Raw genomic sequence first — 21,474 nt, 5'->3', positions numbered from 1 at the left:
AGGAAATTCTGCCTTATAATCACCAGATCAGTGATAGTGAGCAATTATGTACAGGCCTCAAAACATCAGAAGTTGACAGAAGATACTTTCTTCAATACAGACCACACTCTTCTCTCATACGAGCTTAGTTACTTCTGCACACTCACCCATCGCTTGGCATAAGATGTCCACATCCTTCTCCGCTTCAGCCAAAATCCGACTCTCAGGCTCAGCAGTAAAATATGGTGGCTCTTTAAGAACAGGGAAAACAAACAAAAGTAAACAAATAAAAACCACAGCAAAATGAAAAATAGATGTTGATTTAAAGGATTTCATATAACCTCTCCACAAGCATTGTATTTAATACAGCGTATTACCACCACAGTAGTTTGTCTCCTTTCGGAGGCGCTTTTTTTTTATTTTTTTTTTTGGATAGTAAAAGCATCATAAAAAAAAGCCAACAATTATTTGCTATGATGAATATGAATTTCAAAGAGAGTCAAGTCCATGTCAGGTTAGATTTAGGGTTTTGCACTGCAAATTAATACTCAGAGCAGGGGGCTACTTTTCATTTTATAGGTTTGAATCATGGAATGTTTTAATTCTCAGTTCAGAAGACTCTTCCCGAGAGGTTTATAAAGGTTTATATTTATAACACAGGATTTTATAGGATAGTTTGCTTCGGTATCTAAACTAAACACCACCTCATGAAGGCATGAAGCATGACAAATAAAGTGCCATAACATGTCAGAGAGCCTATATCAGAGGATAAGTGCAGCATAATTAAAAAAAAAACCTCTCCTCAACAGTTTTATTTCTTGAAAGCAAACAGATTTAATGCTTTAATTGAAGTTACAGTAATAACCACAAAAACCTACACTTTATCATTAGAACTAAAGAAAAGATATTAGACGTTTAATTAAACAAAGACAAAATTCCAGAAACTGTAGAGCATGCTGTCATGTAACTCTTTCTTCTATGCAGCATAAAATTGAAGAGCATCATGTCAAAATCCCACAGGCATTAAGGTTGCAGTAATTATCATGGTAGCTAAAACTGTCATAGTCTCTTCAATGCAATTATCATCCGAGTACTGTTTTGAGAAGCATTTTATTCAATTGTAGGTACAGTTCTATTGTAGCCTAAGCAAACCGACTGTGAAGTTTTAAAAAATACAGACAAGGCAATATAAACGGCTTGTAAGAACAAGTTGCTTGCACTTTCATCTTAAGGAATTCAAGTAGGTTGGAAAAAAATGTAGCAAGCTACAAGCAAGATCTGCAGTCATTTAAGCTGATCTTTTCTCAAAGCTTTTCACCAATCATATGTGAAAACCAGATGTGCTGTTTGTATTTTTGATAGGATGTAACTTAGTTTCACAAGAGAAAACAAAATCACATCAATTTATCCTGCAAACATCCTGTTATTTCTCCTGCTATGACCTGTAGCACAGCAAGTGTTGCTATCAGCATTTCACAAAGCGATTATGCGATGTGCCAGCAAGTACGCGCCGGTAACCACCAGGACTGCAACTCCGAACGCACTCACAGCACGCCTTCCCGCTAACTACAATAAAATATTTGCTTGAGTGAACAGAACTGGGGTCCCATTTGGGCTCCGATGAATATTACAATTCTGTATTCATTCCAAATAAAGTCAATCAATATTAGTCTTCAAAATCCTCTGCAGAGGAAGTGGTGAAGATGCAAAATAATCTGGAATATACATTTACCCAGCAAAACCAATAAAACAAGCTACATGATTTATTATATTCTAATAATATACAAGTCTTAACATTATTGATCCTCACTGCCTAAATATAAAGCTATTAATAAATATACATAATAAGAGGTGATTTATTGCATATGATCTCATGCATTAATTTAAACAACAAATTGAAAAGCTCAACATTAATTGAAATTCACTGATGAAACACAGTGTTTGACATGTTTGATCATCTAAATTGCTGAGCCATCTGCAATCCATCTAAGTCCACGTCCAGGTATTGTACGCTTTCCCTTGTTGTGCCCTCCTCCAAGCCTTATCTTGATACTTTCCTTGAGCTCCAGTTCCCAGAATTTTATCTTTCTGGTTTCCAAATTTTTAGCCTAGTGTCCATCTATGTGTCCATCTGTGTGCCCTCTCTTAAAACAAATCTTGAACCTTTTGTTCTATTTCAGTTTGTTGGATTGTGAGGGGAGGCAGAGGGGAAAGGTGGCCAAAGTAGCACAGAAGCAAGACAGCACCCAGGTACAATCCAGGTCTTCTAACTTTGTGCTTCTAGCTGTGGATGTCTCTTCTGTCACTGAGGTTCCAGCATATTTTCCTCTTTTTAGGGGATTACTGAAAGTATCCCCTTCACCCTCCTCTTTCTATGGCTTTCTAACTTTAATAGGACAATTTTTAAACCTGGCAACCTTCAGCTGCCAGCTCTCAAACTTTCTCCTGGATCAGCAACAACCAGTGATAGTTTGAGATTTATCTTCAACATGGGTCTGCAGTCCAGCTGCAGAACAGCTAAGGTGACTTCAAAGATGTGAGTGGCTCCATGACCACTGCTTATGAACTACTATTGCACACAGCTGCTGCAGATACACTTGGCATATTTATATAGCCTGCTTGGCCCCTCTTCCAAAATCCTATCTCACCGCCTGTGCTCCTTCAAATCCCGCTTTACTACCCTCAAAGAAATCAGTTATAATAAGAGATATTTAGGTGAGTTGGTTACTGAACAATGAATTACCTGAGAAAAAACCTGAAGTTGTTGGTAACTGTCACTTCGCAAACAAGACTGTTACAGAAGGAAGATTCACATCAGCTTTTTTGAAAGAAGTAGGAAGACATTATAGCAGACGAGACAGAGCAGCACATAAAGGTCTGGAGTCTGAAGGACCCTGGCCAGCTCTCAGAGGACTTTCAGAGTCTATGTAGGGCAATACCTTGCACACCAACAGTGGCGCTTTTGCACATGTATGTCTCCTCCTCTAGCAACACCAATAGGTCCTCAGAGGCACCATTTTATCTGCCTACTGCATTGAGTAGTAGGGGTTTAGAGCTTCAGCAGTACTCAGACTGATGAAAAGATTAAGCAGGAATGGCTCCAGTTACAGGTCCTAGATGACTGAAATCTAGGCTCCTTACTTCTAAGAGTCAGGAATGCGATCTGCGTACGAGGGGTGTGCCTAAAGGCCTAGAGACCTGCTGCAAGTGTGACATTCATGGGAAGTGACTTTGGGTGCTGTACAAGACCTGGAAAATATCTATTCTGGAAGAGGCCATAGAAAAAACAGCAATATTTATAAGGGTCAGATGGCATGGTAAAAGGGCATTCTGGCTTTCTGTATATATGACTATATTGCATATTTATAAGGCTTAGTTTGGATCACACAGTGTGAATTTGAACATTTATTGTTGTAGGCAATAATCATGTGCTAAAATTTAATATGCGTGGTGAAATTACAATGTCTTCCAAACTATCTAACATGCCAAACAGAAGCCCCCAGACACAGTCATTTCAAGGAGTGACAGTCGTCTCTTGGTATCAGGTCAAACATTTGATTTAAATTACAGAATCACAACAGTTAGAGGAGGAAGAGACCTATTATACCAAGTTCACCCTGCTGGCAGTGAAGGGTGCTGTGCAACGAGAGGGGTCATGTCTCATATTAGACTGAAAGAAACAGATACTGTACTGTTCAGCTATCATATTGGTGTTTGACTGATCTTAACTAAAAGGTCAAGAACAAGCAAAAGGGGAAGAGAATATTTGAATATAAATGCATGCTTTTTATAGTTGTTGAGGGTTTGGGGTGGGGGGTGTTGCACTACAGATATCATTGCAAAAACAGCCTCTCTGCAAAACCCTTGGGAGCCTGCAAAATTTGATACCATTCTAACTTCTCCGACACAGAGTTATATGGTCACTGATTTTAACATTCAAAAGATAGCAGTCAGCATCCATTACATACCCTTCAAGCTGCATTGGAGATGTGTGACCTAATCCTAGATGCCTACATGAAAGTCAGAAAGAACAGAGAAAGCCCCAGGGGCTCCTCCAAAGCTGAAATTACTGCATCACTCAGAAATTCAGGGCTGCATACTTAAGAGGAAAACTGAGCCCTCAACATGGAAGCCTTTCTCTAGTATTAGCATAACCTAAGTTATTTGGTGAATATCCTGTAAAGAAGGTGGAACAGAAAACTTGAGAGCCCCTCACAGATACAAAGTCTGTAACTCCAGACAGAATATCAGACCATGCTGGGAGAGTACGCACTGTGTACACCCAGGTATAACAGATTCCTTGAAGCAGGGATTTTCCTTGCATGAGTATCAAGTTAAAATAGAAACAGATGAAAAGCTACTGTCAGTCTCTTGTTTTGAGCTTTGCACACTCTGAGTCATGGGAAAAATCCTTCTGGCTTGGGAAGAGCTACTTTCAAAAGAAGATGCAATTACTGCACCTGGGAACCTATGGTGGTGCATACAGCTAACCTCCCCTACTGCAACCTGCACTCTAAAGTCCTGTAACAGCCCAGGGCATGCAGCTTCTGCCTGCAGAACCCAGAGAGGAGGGAACCTCCAGGACACATCATGGACAGAAGTGGGCTTCCCAGAAGTCCCATTACTTCACTATGGGATAGGTCCAGGCTGGGTCCTATGTGCATTTGGGTACAAGCAGATACAGATGTCAGTCTCATGAACCTCTATGGCTCACCAAACCAAAAGTAGTAATGACATAACGAAAGCAAGAAAGATTATCAAACGGCTGGTCTGCAAATTTCAGGTTTTTTGTTTAAACTATTGTTTAACAGCTTTCAAAACCCTTTCTTCCACATAACTTTTTTTTCAACCATTTTTCTGCTCATTTTTCTGCTTTGAGCCTCTGTCTCTGCATTTAGACCAAAAGATATTTTATATATATATAAAATAGTTTTCTTGAAAATCCTCATTCTTCTCTTGTGCACAATACATACACACAATCATCATGGAAAAATTCCTTCCTTTGCTTTGAAGACATGGTGTGTAGTGTTTCTGAATATCTAAAGTGGAGCCATGAAGGTTACTATATGCAGAGAGCTGAGTGCAAAAAAATTAAGGGCCTAGCAACAGCTGAAAATAATTTCTGCTTTTATCAGCAATATAAATACTTAATGGAAATTCATGAACAATGGCAATGCACAAGGAAGGTCCTTCTGCATCTCCACACTTGCTCCTGGAGAAGTGGAATGAAGGAGGAATAGCCCTACAGATCATCTCAGCCTCTAGCTAGGTTGGTCCTCCATACTAATGTTTTCTATGTTTCTGATGTGTTCCTGAACCTCATGATCCCATGAAGCTGTATTGTTTGTACTTTATGAGAATCAGGACAGACAGACCTACAATGCTCACTTAATTCCCTATTTTCAAAAAGAAATATATTCAGTTAGGATGTAAAAATTCTCTCTAGGAAACACTGAGATAAGAATAACACATCTACTGATGCTTGTCAATGCTTCCAGGCACAAAACAGCACCAAAAAAGAAGGGAAATCCTCTACTGTGTTTCTGCTTTGCGCCATCATATGACAATAATAATACGATTCTACCATACTCCTTTGGATACGCCAACAGGGCTTCAACACTCAGTTCTGTGTGACACCTGATCATACAAGGCCATTCTTCTTATGTTTTTTTTTCCTCATTTTGTTCAGATTTTACTTTCTGACTGCATCTGCTTCAAAGACGACTATAGTTTTCATGTAGTGGAATGGTTTCATTTCTTACTGTCTAGTGTACCTAAAATTCATAATTTCCCATAGAACAATCATTTTAAAAATGACTATTGCAATTTGTTGCTACAGGAACTTACAAAACCAGAGCAGAAGAATTTAAGATTAGCTCCATTTTCAAATTGGTTTGCTCATGAAAAGACTCCCTAAATTACTTAATTTTCCACCAGTTAGTGGTAAAACAAATGTGCTCTTATCTAATCTGCAACAAATCTTCCCCAAACTGTTACTCTGCCAACTGAGGAATGTGCTACTTTGTTAAAAATTATAATAACTGCAGCTAATAAAACCAGAGTTTGGAACCACCTCAGTTTAACTTTGCTGGAACAATACGAAAATGTCAGCAAGCTCTTTGCCACATTCAAAACAAAACTGCATCGCAACAAAAGGCTAGAGCACTTTCTTTTTGCTCATGCAGTATTACTCTATTAAATATTCAGACTTTTCAAGTGTTAGGGTGATCTTAATTTACAAACAGGAGATGCACTCTCAGGAATATTCAGAAATAATTTCAGAAACACTACTGTAGGTCACAAATGGGAATTTAAGCGGACTATACACACCTTTGTACTAAGCTCCATTGCCTTCTAACAGAATTCTTGTCACCTTTTGAGCATACTCTCAAGTTGTGTGACTTAGCTGGAAAAAGCAAGGACTGATGTATTTGTTATAAAAAGGTTCTTATTAATCCAATAGTTGTGGTATCTTTGATGAACCATCTTTTAATCACTAGCCTTGTTCTACCTGTTAATAGCAGAATAATTTTTCCTGTCAACCCACAGAAGTTCTCATTGCTATACTATGGAGGGTCTTATTTTGTTTATCACAATCATTTTGAAAACTATTAACACAATTTCCTTTTCCTGCTAGTCAAGACCCCTTACCAAGCCCATGGTATACTATCTCCCCGGAGAAGCACAGCTCATTATCAGATACATTATCAACACTACAAATACCTCACCTCATACATGCAAATGGACAAGCATACATGAGTCTCTATAAATACTGCTCCAGCAGGTTATGAGAAATATATCACAAAAATCCTCAGAATTATTTGATCAGAAGAAGGAGGAAATGTGGGTTGAATCTTGTTTGCGCTTTCTTCCAGGACACATCCTTTTGCTAATTAAACAACGGCCTGATCCATCCCAGAATTCTACGTGTGAATAGAAGTTACAAATTAGCTACTAATCCTTTGCTTTAGCTTCCGATTCAGGATGAGAGATCCATTCTCCAGCTCAAGAAACTCATAAATAAAGAAATGTATCAGCCTTCACTGACACATTGAGTAAAACCTGCACCTGAAGTGTCTTGTTCCATCAAAACGAAATAAAAGTAATTGGTAACCAATTTGTTTCTGCTTTCTTTCATCTGCTTGTTCATATCTACAGGCTTTCTCATAACTTCATTCCCTGACAGCCCCCTAAAACTGGATACGAAATACATAAAACATCTAAAAATAAAAGAGTAGATAAGCTACTAAAGGAAGGCAACTTTGCTATTTTAGTATGATCCCCCAATGACTGTTTCTCATTTTTATTGTAACTATATTTAAGAATCTTTTTATATTAACCGAGAGGCTGCTTTAAGAATTGCACTAGGCTGGACCTGACAGCAAAGCAGCAAAATTAAGCTAGCTATAATAAAATCTTATGAATAAGGAAGAGTTTAAACCAAAACCATAAATAAGTGAAATCTGACTCTGCTCCTTAAAGGGGAGGGAAGCTGTGCAGTCATAATTCCAAGAAACAGAGCACAAGGAAAAAGACTGGAAGCAAACTAATAAATATAATAGAGATACAGCGCTACAAATGAACCTGGAACAGAGCTTTGTATAAAGAGTAGTTGTTTTCTCATTTAACATTAACTGCTTTAAATTGCTTTAAAAGGATAGATGTCATACAGCTGAATCTTAAAAACTGTATTTTCAGAAGGCTAAAGGAATGTAGACAACTGTATGCTGAATTCTCTCCGCAATGTACTACAGAAATTCATGCATATGAATTCTGATCAACATTAAGAGCTTGCATCATTGCCAGAGCAATAATCTGTCCAGGACACCTACATGGTTACCACTGGGACTAATACCTAAGGCCTAGATTTATACAACCAGCACTGGCTTATCATTCTAAAACTTCTTTTTTATACTAAAATTCCTCACAAGCTTTAGATTGTGCCCAGTGTGCTCATTTGCATCATTATATCAAGACACGATACAACACAGTAACTACCACTTTCAAACTATGACCTCCCTACTACAGCCAAATTCCAGCATAGCAGTGATGGTGGAACAGGCCAGTCCCTCCAAGGAAAAGGGCTGAAATGCATTCATGCCTCTTTAAAAATATTAAGTCCAAAGCTTCCCTTATGGTCAGAGGTCCAGCATGTAGCACTGATGTTAATCTTACTTCCTTCTCCCTTTTGTTGCTTCAGTAACGACATCTGCCTGCCTGTGTGCTCCGGAATGTCCTTGACCCTCCAACTGGCTCTTGCAAAAGATAACATATTGAAGTGCTCCTAAAAAGCTTCATTTGGAAATGCCGGCACTTGACACATTAAAACTAGATATAAGCAAGCTGAGAGTTAATCAGGATTTAATGCAGCTAGAAGACAAGATGTGGAAACTGCCCAATAAGGATTTTACTACTCTATTTCCCCAACTTCTGATTAAATACATAGTTTCACAGGGGATTCAAAATCATATCAGTGTTTTAAAAAAAATCTATTTGATGAATTTATATTCATGGAGAAGAACAGCTGAATTAATTTGGAGGATAAACCCCTCTGACCTCTTTTGTTCCATTCAGCGATGAAAGGTTCAAATGTAAGGTCAATAAAATATTAAAATATCAATTTTTTCCTATTGTACCCGAACCCAGAGCCTATTTTACTAAAAAACACATTGCCTTGAGAATTACCCATTATAGAAAGGAAGGCTTTCGCTCTTGCTGGTTCCTCTGTGCTGTCTATCAATTTCGCTTCACAGAAGTACATCCCAACATCAGCAGAGTTAGGGTTGGTGATAGTGAGACGTCTCCCAAAACTGCTAATTCCATTGGTTATTTTTACTCCATTTCTCTTCCAAGTCATGCTTAGTCTCTCAACAGGTCTTCCAAAGTTATAAAACAGAACAAAAACACAACAATAAAAGAATATCTATTACAGAATAAACTTATCTGCAGTAATATACTCCTTTAACTCTTCCTCTGTCCCAGACATTAGATGTTTAGAAGTAAATCTATATATAACTTCAACGTATCTAGACCACAGACTTTGTAAATGGCATTATGCAAGCACATCTAATTGATACAGCAATAGAACTTAGGGATTCATAATTTGATTTCTCTAAGCAAAAAGATATAATGAGTAAATACTGCTATGGGAATCAGCTGCACGGGAAGTGCTTTCATTATAACTCAATTACCAAAACAATATTAACCATATCAAGAAAATCTCTGCCCTCAGAGGGGAAAGTAAATCTGTTGGATGTCTTATCATCTGAGGACCTCAGCTTTTCACTTCCCCTAGAATTCAATGCTGTTCCTACTGGATGGAAACTTAGCCCCACGCACAGTAGGAATGCTACAAACTGTATGTTATAGTACATTATACACAGCTGAGTAATAATCAATGTAAACTGAATCTGTAATAAATTACTCCATAGAGTAGAAAGGAGGAGGAGAGCCTTCATAGTTTATTTGCTAGGAATTGCAGACTGTTAGCTTAAGCGATATTACTTTTCATGCCAATAGGCAATGCAGGTATAATATTAACCCTTAACATAATTGTCTCTTGTAAGATAAACTTTGCTGATTGAATCACACTACTCTACTTTTCCTTACAAAGTAAAATAGCTCTATCTGTATTCTAACTTTCCCAGAAAAATAAGTATGTTCAATTCAGTAACATTGGACAAACGAGGTTATTTGTAAGGTTCTTCAAAGGAAAGGCAAATTACATGCTGCGTTCTGCTCCAATCACTAAAATAACAAATGAAGATATTTCTGTAACCTCTTCAGGAAAGGACAGTCCCTTGCAACCGCGCTGCTCTGACGATACCTGGCACTGGCCACACACTCCAGCGTGACGTCACCGCTGCCGGCTACGACGCTCGTGTTCTGCGGAGGGACCACGATCGCAGGAGCCACCGTGTCGGACGGGTCACCAGCACCTACATAAGCAGAAAAAAAAAAAAAAAAAAAAAAAAAAAAAAAACTCGTGAAGCCTCTGTAGCTCCGCAAACAGCAACGATGGAACCGTCCCAGGCAAAGAGTCTTGTAAAGAGTCACAGCCGCCAATGTCACTCTGCAGCCTTAGCAAGGATTTTAATCTCCTTGTTAAGGGGAGATCTTCAGCAAGGCCGTTTTCAATGGCTTGCATTACACTGCACAAACACACTGTTTCAATATACCCAGCTTGGTGCCATTCAAAACACATAACTCACAAGAACGACTCCCAGATGGAGTGCAGAGGCCATTCTCAAACAGAGAGCAAATAAATTAAGCATCCTAAAGGTTTTCTATTGTTGAGCACTTTTATTTTTATCAAATGTTTGCTGACTTACATTTTTTTAAGATCTTTTCATGTTTTGTTTAATCTTACCACTTCCATACTATTTCAAAAGAGTCTGCCAATACTCATGTTAGTTCTTTAAAAAGATTTTACCCACCGGGGAGCAAATAAGAAATTAACAGAGCAGTATATCACAGCAACTTCAATCCCCTGCTCTTATCAGCAAAGTAAATAACCCAAATCTGCTTCTCTTTTGTGAGGCATCATACTGTAAATAATTTAGCCTATGCAGCAGTCAGCAGACACTTAAAAATGGCTAAAAGGCTGCTTGTAAATTATTGCTGTATACATTTAATAACTGAATTAAAATACCCATGCATTTGTGGGTACTTTGCTTCAAGCAATTCATTTGGGAAAGAAAAATTGGCTATTTTTTAACTTGAATATGAGAGTAATAAAAATTTCTAAAGGTAGAGAGCCCCATAAGTGAAATACAGCAAAAAGAGACATGAAAATAAATCTAAACTGATGCAAATTGAGACAGCTCATCAAGTGTTTTCTACAAAGGAGACTAACTCATGCACGTTATGGGAAAGCAGAGTGACAAAGGCCAGGTATGAACCCTGATACCTCTCTTTTAAGTTACTGCCCTGAAGAACAGCAAATGGAAACAAAAGTCCCTGCTTATCTAGCAATCGGTGTGCCAAAAGCTATTTGCCATACTATTTCCCTTGCTGGCTAGACAAAGCTTTGGTACTGGGGCTCAGAAACTTTACAAGGTTAGCAAAGACAAATTTCTGAATTTTTGCAAAATAAATTTCTGAATTGCAGAATGAAAGCACATTTCCACTTTAACAGCTTTTGGATTGATAGCAAATAATGTACTAAGGGAGAAGAAAGCTCCTAAAATAAAACTGTAAAGTTTTAAGAAAACCACGTGCACACCAGAATAAATTCAAGCATTTGTGGAAGCACTTAAGTGCTGAGAATATACTTCAGCATTTCTTCCAGGAAACATGCTTTGTTGACCTAACGGAAAGTTCTCATTTGCAATAATATAAAGTCAATTTTTACGCAACCTCAAAAATCTGAATGTGTAGCAGATTTTACCTCTGCTCAATCACACTCCCGCAAAAGGTAGCAAACTTTCTAACAAAATATCTATGGGGGTCTTACAGGTATTCCTGACAGGCATCACCCAGATAGCAATCGAACAAAATAAACAACAACTGCCAGCCAGATTAGTAGTTTGTTACTGATGAGAAGAAATAACCTCAGAATTGCGGTTCACCACCACCCCTCTGTGCAGGGAGAGGGTTTACAACAGTAAACGCTTAAAGAGCAACAAACAAGGCAAAGGCAAAACAGGGCAAATTGGGCAATAATCATTTCTTATCTCCATCTGAAGAAGAGGAAAACCACTTGTTCTGCTTATCAGCCCCCTGGAGAATGGCTCAACCACACACAAAAAAAAGCACCAACCAAAGAATAGAAGCTGGCTTTGCTGTAACCTCTAGGAGTTTACCAGATGAAAAAGGCTCTTTGTGCAGTAAACAGATAAGCATAGGAAATAAAACTGCACTTTACTCTCCCTGCAAGCAGGAAAACCTAAGAAGGTTTCTTTGACTTTATTACTAATTGTAACAAGAACCTAAACAAAAGTCGGCCTGCACAAATCTGTTTTAAACAGTCTTCTGATAAAGATCTTGAGTGGGTGAGTTAATTCAGATGTGGTACAGAGAGCTCATCAAAATGCTTAGCGCTTGGATTCTGCATACTATATCCAGAAATGTCAGTTGCAGAAATAACAAGAATATATATATAAAACAACACAATTTCCAAGCATTATCTAAACAGTTCCTAGGCAGCATTCATATTCATATTTCATATTCAAAACCAGCTTAAGCTTCCATTTGCAGCACAAAGAAATCACTTGCCATAATTCACTCTGGTCCCAACCCTGCCAAATAAAACTCCATCAGGATGTTCCCACGGATCCTTTTGCAGAAGGGTGGCTGCGGCCTCGCTTTGTGGCTGCCGAAAACAGAGGAGGAATTTAGTCCTGCGTTAGGGTAAAAACCTCTACGTGGCTGGGTTCTGTGTGCAAATGTCCACGACAGTCTTTTGGAAATCTATCCTTCCATAAGGAAACCCCAGGTTAGAATCCAGGAAAGCAGCCAAGCCCCTAGGCCAGCTAAGGGGGGACGTGGTGACTCTGGTGCAATGACGCGAGTGACACAGCAAACCAGGTTTCAGTCGGGCCACGGAGGGTACGGAGCTATCGCAAACAATCGGGTAATGACAAATTGCCCAGACTTTCCAAGTTTCTTATCTTTCCAGCCAATGAAACCATTGAAGTCCCCTCCTGCCTCCTGATCTACTGTAGCGACACGATTCTGCTCGACTAGGTGCTCCACCAGCACACCATGAGGAAGGCCAGGGTTAGCCTTTGTAGGACACAATTGACATTTTTCTCTTCTTCCCTTGGTTCTTCATCAGACTTTCTCCTGTCCCATGTTTCTAGGTCTTTGTCCATGCTGTTTCCTTCTCCCCTGTCATCGCCTCCCATCGCTCAGGCCGCCTTGCGGCTTTTCCCCCTCCGCTCCCTTCCAGCATCCTCACGGATGCGGAAACTAAAGCCCGGGAAACGGGAGAGCAGCATGAAAGCCCACAGGAGCGCAGGTAGGGCGAGACGGCTCTGCTGACGGGGCGCTGCCGCCCCGCCGGCCTGCCACCGTCCGCGCTGGAGCTGCGCTCGGGAGGGCGGGCGAGCAGCGGCAGCCGAGGCACTGCCGCCAGAGCCGGGCAAGGGCCGCGCGGCCGCTCCTCGCGGTAGATCCGCGGGAAGCCTGCGGGGAAGCCCCAGGGGCCGGGCTGAAAGGCCCCGCGGGCTGCGCTCTCCACCCGCTCCCAGCCCGCCACGCGCTGCGCGGGAGGACGGCTGCAGGCGCTCGGCCCCACCAGCCCTCGGCCGCCCGCAGAGCCATCGCCCCACACGAATCGTTCCTGCTTTCTTTCACACCGCACCTATTTTAGCCACAGCTCTCGCAGCCCGCGCAGTCTTCCCTCCGCTCAGCGCCCAAATACTCTAAACCTTCTCTCTCGCTAGCCCCTGTCCACGCGAGGCCCCAGGGGCCGACGTGCTTTCAGGGCAGCCGCAGGCCACCTCCGAGGCGGGAATGCCGTACACGCCGGGGTCCGGTCCGCAAGCGGAGCGAGCTCGTCCTGGAGCCATTTCAGCGCCTCCAGCCGCTCTTGAAGCGGCTGGTGAACCACTACAACGGACGGCCCCGCGTTACAGCGCACTGGCACCAACATTGCTTTCCCGTGCAAGAGTAAAGAATAGAGAAAAGAGACAGGAGAAAGCAATGAGAGGATCTGGGGTCTTGCTGTCCTTCTAAAATCAAACACCTCTCAAGAGCGTGCAGAATCCCTGGGGATTCTGCACAAAGCAAGCAGGTATCATGGGAAAAGAGCAAAAAGAAAGCGGGGGGTTAACAACTCCTGCGTGGTCTGTCGGGTTTTATCACCAGAGGACGTACAGGGTTGTGCAGCTCTGATTTTGGATCACACTGAACTTTCCTCCTTTTTCCCTCCTGTCCGACCTGGAATGAACCTGTCCCAAGTGGCTGGTAGCACTGATTTTTTTTTCTGTTGATGAGGGTAGAATTCTTAACCTGTGTTATTTAAGTACAATAATTATGTAGACTGCCCTATCATCTCTGAAAAGACATAAACAATGTTTTATATAAGGTACAGGGAGCTTTAAATATAATTTACAGATTATAAAGATCACAGACTTTGTCCAAGCCACTTGGGTGCTTAATTTTCTTAACGGAGATGAAACCTCACTCAGGCCACACCACTGAAGATGGAAAAGGTGCTTTCCCTCCAGAATGTATAAGCAGTAGCTTCTTCCTCAGGTCTTATATTACGGCACGTAAAGTTTATCTACATCTGTGTTTGCGGTGCAGAATATTAAGAGCATTACTTCCCAGATGCTCAAATTCATCTCGGAGAGAGGCTGTGCAAGCCAGCCATAACACAAAGTGGGAGGAAGTGTTTATCTCTAGAAAAGAAGTAATAGCTCGAGCCCAGACTTGACAAAAAAATGACAAATCTTACTTTTAGGGCTGAGAATTTAAAATGCTTATAGGTCCTAACCTACTGATGACACTTAATAAAAGCAAGATTAGCCTAAGCAGGAGTAAGAACTGCCTAAATAATCAGCAAAGTTACCCTCATTTACTTATTACGGGTAGAGCCTGCAATGTGATGTAAACTGTTAGTCATTCCTACGCTTAGCCTTAGTCTGCAATTACTTCTCAGGGCCCTGTTTCCAGCAGAGAAGGAAATCCCAAGAAATATCCACAAATGGATTTACTTCTTCATGTTATGCAACTTGTCCAAGAGAAAAGCACTGTGCAAAAGAGATCACTGTTACGCTATCCACAAGCTAGTGGAGAGATTGAATACTTCAGCTCAACTTCGAACCTTTTATAAATTAACCTCGAAGAAAAAGATTAGAAAATCTTCACTATAAACGCCCTATAGACTTTCAAATCTGCACAATATGCACAAATTCAATTACTATGCATAACACACACGAAGTTTATTGTTACAAAATTATGGATACCTTAACAGGAAAATAAGTACAATGGGAAGCAAGAGAAACAGTCCAATACAAATAGCAAAAATATTTTGTTCGGCATTACGGCATCAAGAATGTGCAATTTATGACTATGTAATATGGAATCTGAGACAAAAGGAGAAAAAAGGACACATTGTGTCTCAATACGGCTCAAGGGAAAAAAGGATCTTCCAAATACAAACTGTGCAATGAATACATTTCACTTGTCCATGTACAACCTGCAGATGTTTTGGATTATCACTCCATAATGGAATCATTTCCCTTTCCAGTACAAAATACACAACAGGAACTGGATCTTGATCAACAGACTAGCAAAGCCTGACAACCACCTATATGCCTAAGAGAAAATAATGGTGCCAATAATGAAAAAAAGCATATTACTAAGTCATAAAACTCTATCCTAAAACATGGTTTGTGTATTTGTTCCCTACTAATTAAGCTGCCTGTTAACAGATTGTAGAATGAATGAGTATTAAGATAACAAAAGTTACCATTTCATTATTGCGCTTAAATTACAGCGGGGACTGCATTCATTTTCAAGAAAAGGGAAATATGGGATGTTGCTGAACATTACTATGTACCGCACAGGACCCTGCTCAGATTCCTGAATATAAAGGAAAATACCAGCTATTTTCCTGCAAGGATGGTTCATTCTTACTCTGCTTGGCTCTCAATGCCCCTGGCTTACTCCAGCCATGGCCAGCTGGTGTTCCCGGTTTCTTCTAAGCTTTCATGATACACTTCTAATAATCTGTTCTCATTGGTTGTACTCATCAACGTAAAACTTCCTCAAGGCACTGAAATCCTGCAGTGGCAGGAATGGGAACCTCTGAAGGATGCTACTTTCAGAGAGAAGTATGCCTGTATTTGGGCCTCTTTTTGGACTACTTTTGCAGAACTATCCTTTTGAGATAACTTCTAGCTATGGGGAATCCAGTATCGCACGAGCAATTCATTGCATTTCTTCGGTTTCATGGATGACATTAAAGCTTCAGATGGAGTTTTTGGAGACAAGAGTATCTTATTTATGAAATAATAGGCAATCTAATGACATGGAGTTGGTCTATGAAGCACTACTATGACTTTTCGCTACCCCAGGAGTAGGCCCTTGAAAACACATACATATTAGGGGATTTCTAACCTCCCAACTTCTGAAAAAATAGGCTCTAGGCTCAAAGAAGCAACCTAAAAACTTAGCTTTGGGGATGAAATTTATAGTCAAAATGGTCTAGTTGTTTGAATTAATCACAGTAAGTTAATCCTTATGTATACAGTGCTTGCCTTGATCCAGATATCAGACATCATGATACATGAATAAAACTCCAGATACGAAAAAATGAAAAAGGTTTACGAAATGCAATACAAGCAAAATAAATGATCTAGGTCAGTTATATTTATTGACTCAACATGCTGTTGTCAACGTGACTAAGCTTTGCCCACAACAGATCAAACGCATGATTAATTTCCACTGCAAGAAAAACAAAAAAGGAGTGAATAAAAGAATAAAACCAAACAAAATAAAGCAAACAAATAACAAAATAAACACCCCCTCCCCCACTTTTTTTTGAGGTGGTATGGCAAAGAGAAGCTGTTATAAAAGACTTCATGAACAACTGCTTAGGAAGCCCTGCATAAATTAATCTCGGCTGAATCACCCATACGTAAAGCAGTCAAGTACCTGAAAAACTGCTTTTCTTTTCTACTCCTCTGTCCTGGCCTGGTGCAATGTTACCATAGATGTCACAACAGTACCTCTGACATACCTCACTTTACAAAATAAAGTTGCCCAAAGAGAATGAAACTACACCCGCAAAATTTTACCCAGTCAAGCTTACAATTCTGCAAGCAGTTCAAAAGGTATTTAACTTCAGGCATATTGTTAATCAGTTTGAAGGGAGCAGAAATACTCATATGCTTAAATTAAGGACATACATAGTTCTATAGAAAAATAACATTAAAGGAGAAAACAGAAAATACATTAACTATGCAAAACTTCAGCCTTTATCCAAGAAGATATTTTATGTGTATGGAGCTTTCTGATAACTATATTGGGAACACAGGACTAGAAAGCACCTCTTGAGTAAGCCTAAGAGGTCTCTCAGACATCCCATCGTCCAATTGTGTTTACAAACGTCTGTGGTAAAAATACTGAGTTTTTTGAATTCTGCTTTCCTGGTTGAAAGGCTTCCTAGCGCTTTGTTGTTCAGACTGTTAGAAACACTCCCAATTTCCAGCCCAAACGTGGCCCCATTTGTTCTTCTGCCAATTTGTCCTTTACCTGAAATAGCTCTTTTCTCCCTCTGTGATGTTTACATCCTGAAGTATTTATAGGCAACAATCATACTCCTTCACAGCCTTAATCTTACTAAGCTAAACAAGTCAAACTCTTCTTGTCTGACAAGTTTGAAAAGATTCATTGAAATATATACAAACAAAAGAGTAAGAGCAAGAATAAAAGATTGCTAGCATCACAATATAAATGTTTCCAAATGTTTAAACAAATAACAAGCACATTCGTAACAGCTTCGCCCCCTCCCCCCCCCCATTCTGTAAAGACTTTCAGGCAGACTGCAAGAGCTGTTAGTTTTAGCCCTAGGGAAAGATTAATGTAGAACTCGGTTCCATCCGCAAGATGACTTGTATCCTTTTGTGCGTAGATAGGACAGCAATGAAAGGCTCTGTTTTATCTATATAAAGCTCAAAATACACTTTGAGAAGCTTCTGAAATCTTGTAAAGAGTGCTTGAGTCCTATTTCTCAGGGTAATGAAAGACAGGAACCTAGATAGAGTTGATTCATGGACAGAAGATGCGTTTCTGTAAATCACAGCTAGCCACTGGTGGTGTAACGCTGCGCTGCCCTAGAGGCAGTGCTGGCGCCTTTAAGGTTCACGGCGACACAGTCTCTCCAAGGCGCCTTTCACCAGCTCTGCTCCACAGACAGCGATAGGGATGGGAGACATGGCTTCTTTCCCGATTTTGCCTCTTTTCAACACATCATTAAGAGCAGGTGACCAAGGATGGCTATCTATAAATGAGCTCTCCACAACTTAGGCTTGTTTCTCCTTTTTTCTCCTATATAAGGACTATAAACTGGGTTTGCTTTTTAGGACTATTGCAGAAATAAGTATTGTCCCATGTAGCTTTAAGGAAATCACGCCACTGCTTAGTCACATAGCTCCCTGCGATGACTCAGCAGCTGAATTCAAAAAGAGACCAAATTTCTGCTCCAACACTCCGAAATTCCCTTCTCACAACTCCACGTCCAAACAGAGCAATTTAGAAGTTCAGTCTCTGTCACTGACCTGACCTTCCCCCATGCACAGCGAGGGGTTTCTTTTTGCCTAGAAACTTATCATCCAGCACATCATTAGAGCTTTTAACATGAAAAAAAATATATAGCTCCAAGCTATTCTAGCAAAAGAACACTCGGGTGGCTTTTCAAATCTTCAGATAGCTTTAATATCAGATATATAAGTGGATAGTGTGTGTAATCTTATTCAACAGCAGTTAAAAAGAAAAAAAAATCCAAAAATCCGTGGTCTAGCAATGGAATCTATTAGCCTCCAAGTCACCTTCAAAGCAATGCAAGAAGCAACAGGTAGAGCAGCCGCTTGCAGCAAGTCGGCAGGGCGAGCGCGGCCTCCGCGGCACCTCTGCGGTCAGCACCCCCAGCCTCCGGAGTTCTAACGGCACGATCTGAAGCATGCGTAGGGTCGAAAAGATTTTAAAATAACTGACCAGTGCAATTGATTTTAAGAGGCTGTACATTCTCCTGATGCACTTAAGGGCATCGTAAGCAAAGCATCCTCTCCGACATGGAGAGGCGAGCAGGGAGAAGAGGCTTGGCAGCGGCGCCCGCTGCCCGGGGAAATCTGCGGCGGGCAGCAGCAGCCGCGTCCTGCTGGGGACAGAAAGGATCTTTTAACTTCTCACAGCTCGGGCAATTTCACTTCTCCGAACAGTTACCGCTCACACTCTTAATAAATGTAAATTAGTTTAATAAACGACACACCAGTGTTTGGATGTTAAATAAAAATCAAACTCAAACTGTCAGTTAATCATGCAGTCCAGAAACACAAGATTCAGCAGCGAGATATAAACTGAGGGAAGAAGCGAGGAAGGGAAGCTGAGCGGCGGACACGGCTGCGTTAGGAGAATCAAGGAACCCCCGGCAGTTTAGATGCCGCAATTCTTAACCAGCAGATCCTGGTTTACTGTCAAGCTGTAGGAAAGGAAGAGAAATCGTAGATAATAAAAAGCTGCTTCCATTTTCAACTGTATCTTCATATGTGGCTTCATTTTTATATCAATGCAACGCATTTCTTAATGTCTCATTTTGGCAAGAGACAATAAATAAAAATCACATAAAAACTGACAATCCGGTTGCTTCTTTTCCAGTCATTCGTAACAAGTTTAAATACTCTTCTGCTTAGAAATGAAAAGGTGGTAACAAAAAAAAAAAAAAAAAACTCATTTGTCCTTTACTGAACTTAGAAACCTAAAGCCCAGGGATAAAGGAAAGGACCTCTGGTGACTTCTGGGCAAAATTAAGAAATGACATTACAGTAATAATTTATTTTGTGACAACAAAAATTGCAGCACTGTTTTCACACAGCAGATTGAAGACTGAATGTGCTCTATGGTAGACTAGAAAATAAATACGTACAATTGACCACACTGGAGTTTCTAAGGTCTATTTTTTTTATAGCATCTTTTTAAATGAACCTGACGTTGTGATGCAGTAGACTGGAAGAACACATTTGTGCATATGTACTGATCATACAACAACTAGCTCTGCTAAGGCTAAAATTAATACTAAATTGCAGTTAGACTCTAGTAAAAATCAAAGTGCTACTTTGAGGTTGATTGCATTTACATTCAATGTCATTCCACATATTTTTAGGAAGATATTGTATCAAACAATTTGGATTCTTCCGGTATCATCTTAGATTCAGGAGAATGCAATTAGATGCAAATACATGAAAATAATGAATAGTATTGGATCTTAGATACTTCCTTCTACCTAGTTTTCTACTGCACCTGGTTGCTGGTTTAAAAATCTGAAATACTGAGATATTTTCCTGATGGACTAAACAACAGAATTTAAAGCTGTCCTCATTGAGGATAAGTGAAAGATGAATCTGAAAGTACTCCATAGTTGATTTGTTCTTCATGAGCTAAAGGAAGCTCTTCTGTTTCATAGCATTTGGTGCCAATAAATGTGTTTAGGCCACCAAATTGGCCACCATTATGTAAAAAGCATATACAAAAATACTTGCACAGATCTGAATGACACACTCATTCAGCTAAAGCTATGCAAATACATTTTTGCAGTTACTGGGTAATCAAGGTGTTGATGAAAGCTTTCTCCAGAAAATCCACTCCAAGAGTGGCTAAAATTAGCTACATTTAAACATTACTTGAATTTCAGAAAATTGTCCAGATTTCAAAAATTGCCCTCAGATCCTACACGCATGTAATAATTTATGAAGGCTTAAAGGAGAGCTCCTCTACAAACCTTGGCAACATTGGACTAAACAGGCTCTTTTGTTCTTTGTTGAAATCACGATCTAACCAAGATGCTCTGAACAGCATTTTAAGCTCAAGGTCAATTCTTGCTGCGTTCTATTTATATGAGAAACATGCTTTGGGATCCAGACCGCTACCTTGCTCACAAGGTCTGTTGTTTTCAATTCTTTACATAAAGAGAGCAGAACTGAAAAACAAGATACCCCACAGCTTTCTTCCAACAGCTAGATCAACCAAACATAAGGAACAGCTTGTCAAAATAATATTTTGAGAAATAGGTTACCAGGGGCCTCAGGTCCACTCCATATGGTCTAAAGATCTCCACTCCCCTTGACCATATCATGCTACTTTGTTCCTTTCTTCTATAAAAGGATAAAATCCTTAATAAAAGTGGAGTTGTTCGGTGACAGAGATCCAGAAGCAATAAAATATTTCATTTACATATTTAGTGTACTATAAAATATAAAAGCTGAGCAAAATCACTCACACAGCAGAGCTCGGAATCCAAAGTATTTTGCTATCAAAAGAAAGAATTTTTCTTCCTCTTTAAAGCAGAGATGTTCTAAATAAAGTGAGGCTTTCCCTTTGCAGTTTTTGTGATTATCAATCTTTGGATATTTTATAATACAAGGTTGCCTCACACCTCAGCAGGGAGAAAAATACACAGTGCTGTATTTCCTCGGTAGCAAGAACAAAACAACTGTGAATGCAAAGAAAGCTCCAAAAGAGCAAACAATAAGCTAGCTAAAGAAAGTCTACAAACTTATTCATTCAAAAATAATTCCACAGATGGATAAGCATTTAATTTTCTGAAGTGAGAATAAAACAGCATCTCTCTTTTCTGGAAATGGAATGGGTTTTTGTGTCTGCCTATTTATATACAATATATAAGTGCATGCTCAGAGAATACTGCAAGTACTGTAAAAAGAAATCTAAGGGGATGTTATTACTCAGTGCTCTTTGTTGGTACTTCTGCAGCATGGATAGTGTCAGCATTGTTAAAAATAAATTGGTAGGCGAACCTTGCTTGCCCAG

At 39.9% G+C, this 21,474-nt stretch overlaps 1 protein-coding gene across 3 annotated transcripts in view; it reads right to left on the bottom strand.

Annotated features, from left to right (window-relative positions):
- The window catches only part of SDK1 (sidekick cell adhesion molecule 1), a 409,478-nt gene that overhangs the window by 150,652 nt on the left and 237,352 nt on the right, over window positions 1-21,474 (bottom strand). For all 3 annotated transcript variants that reach the window (XM_062587900.1, XM_062587901.1, XM_062587902.1), the window contains 3 exons: window positions 9,806-9,917; window positions 8,665-8,855; window positions 147-230 (listed from right to left, as the gene is read on the bottom strand). In XM_062587900.1, coding sequence (XP_062443884.1) covers window positions 147-230; window positions 8,665-8,855; window positions 9,806-9,917 — 387 coding nt within the window. The remainder of the gene's footprint in view (window positions 1-146; window positions 231-8,664; window positions 8,856-9,805; window positions 9,918-21,474) is intronic.

Source organism: Rhea pennata, chromosome 15 (genome assembly GCF_028389875.1).
Source record: "Rhea pennata isolate bPtePen1 chromosome 15, bPtePen1.pri, whole genome shotgun sequence".
In the NCBI taxonomy this organism is placed as follows: Eukaryota; Metazoa; Chordata; class Aves; order Rheiformes; family Rheidae; genus Rhea; species Rhea pennata.
The sequence above is the reverse complement of the archived record's forward strand: the minus strand, read 5'-3'. Positions and strand labels throughout refer to the sequence as shown.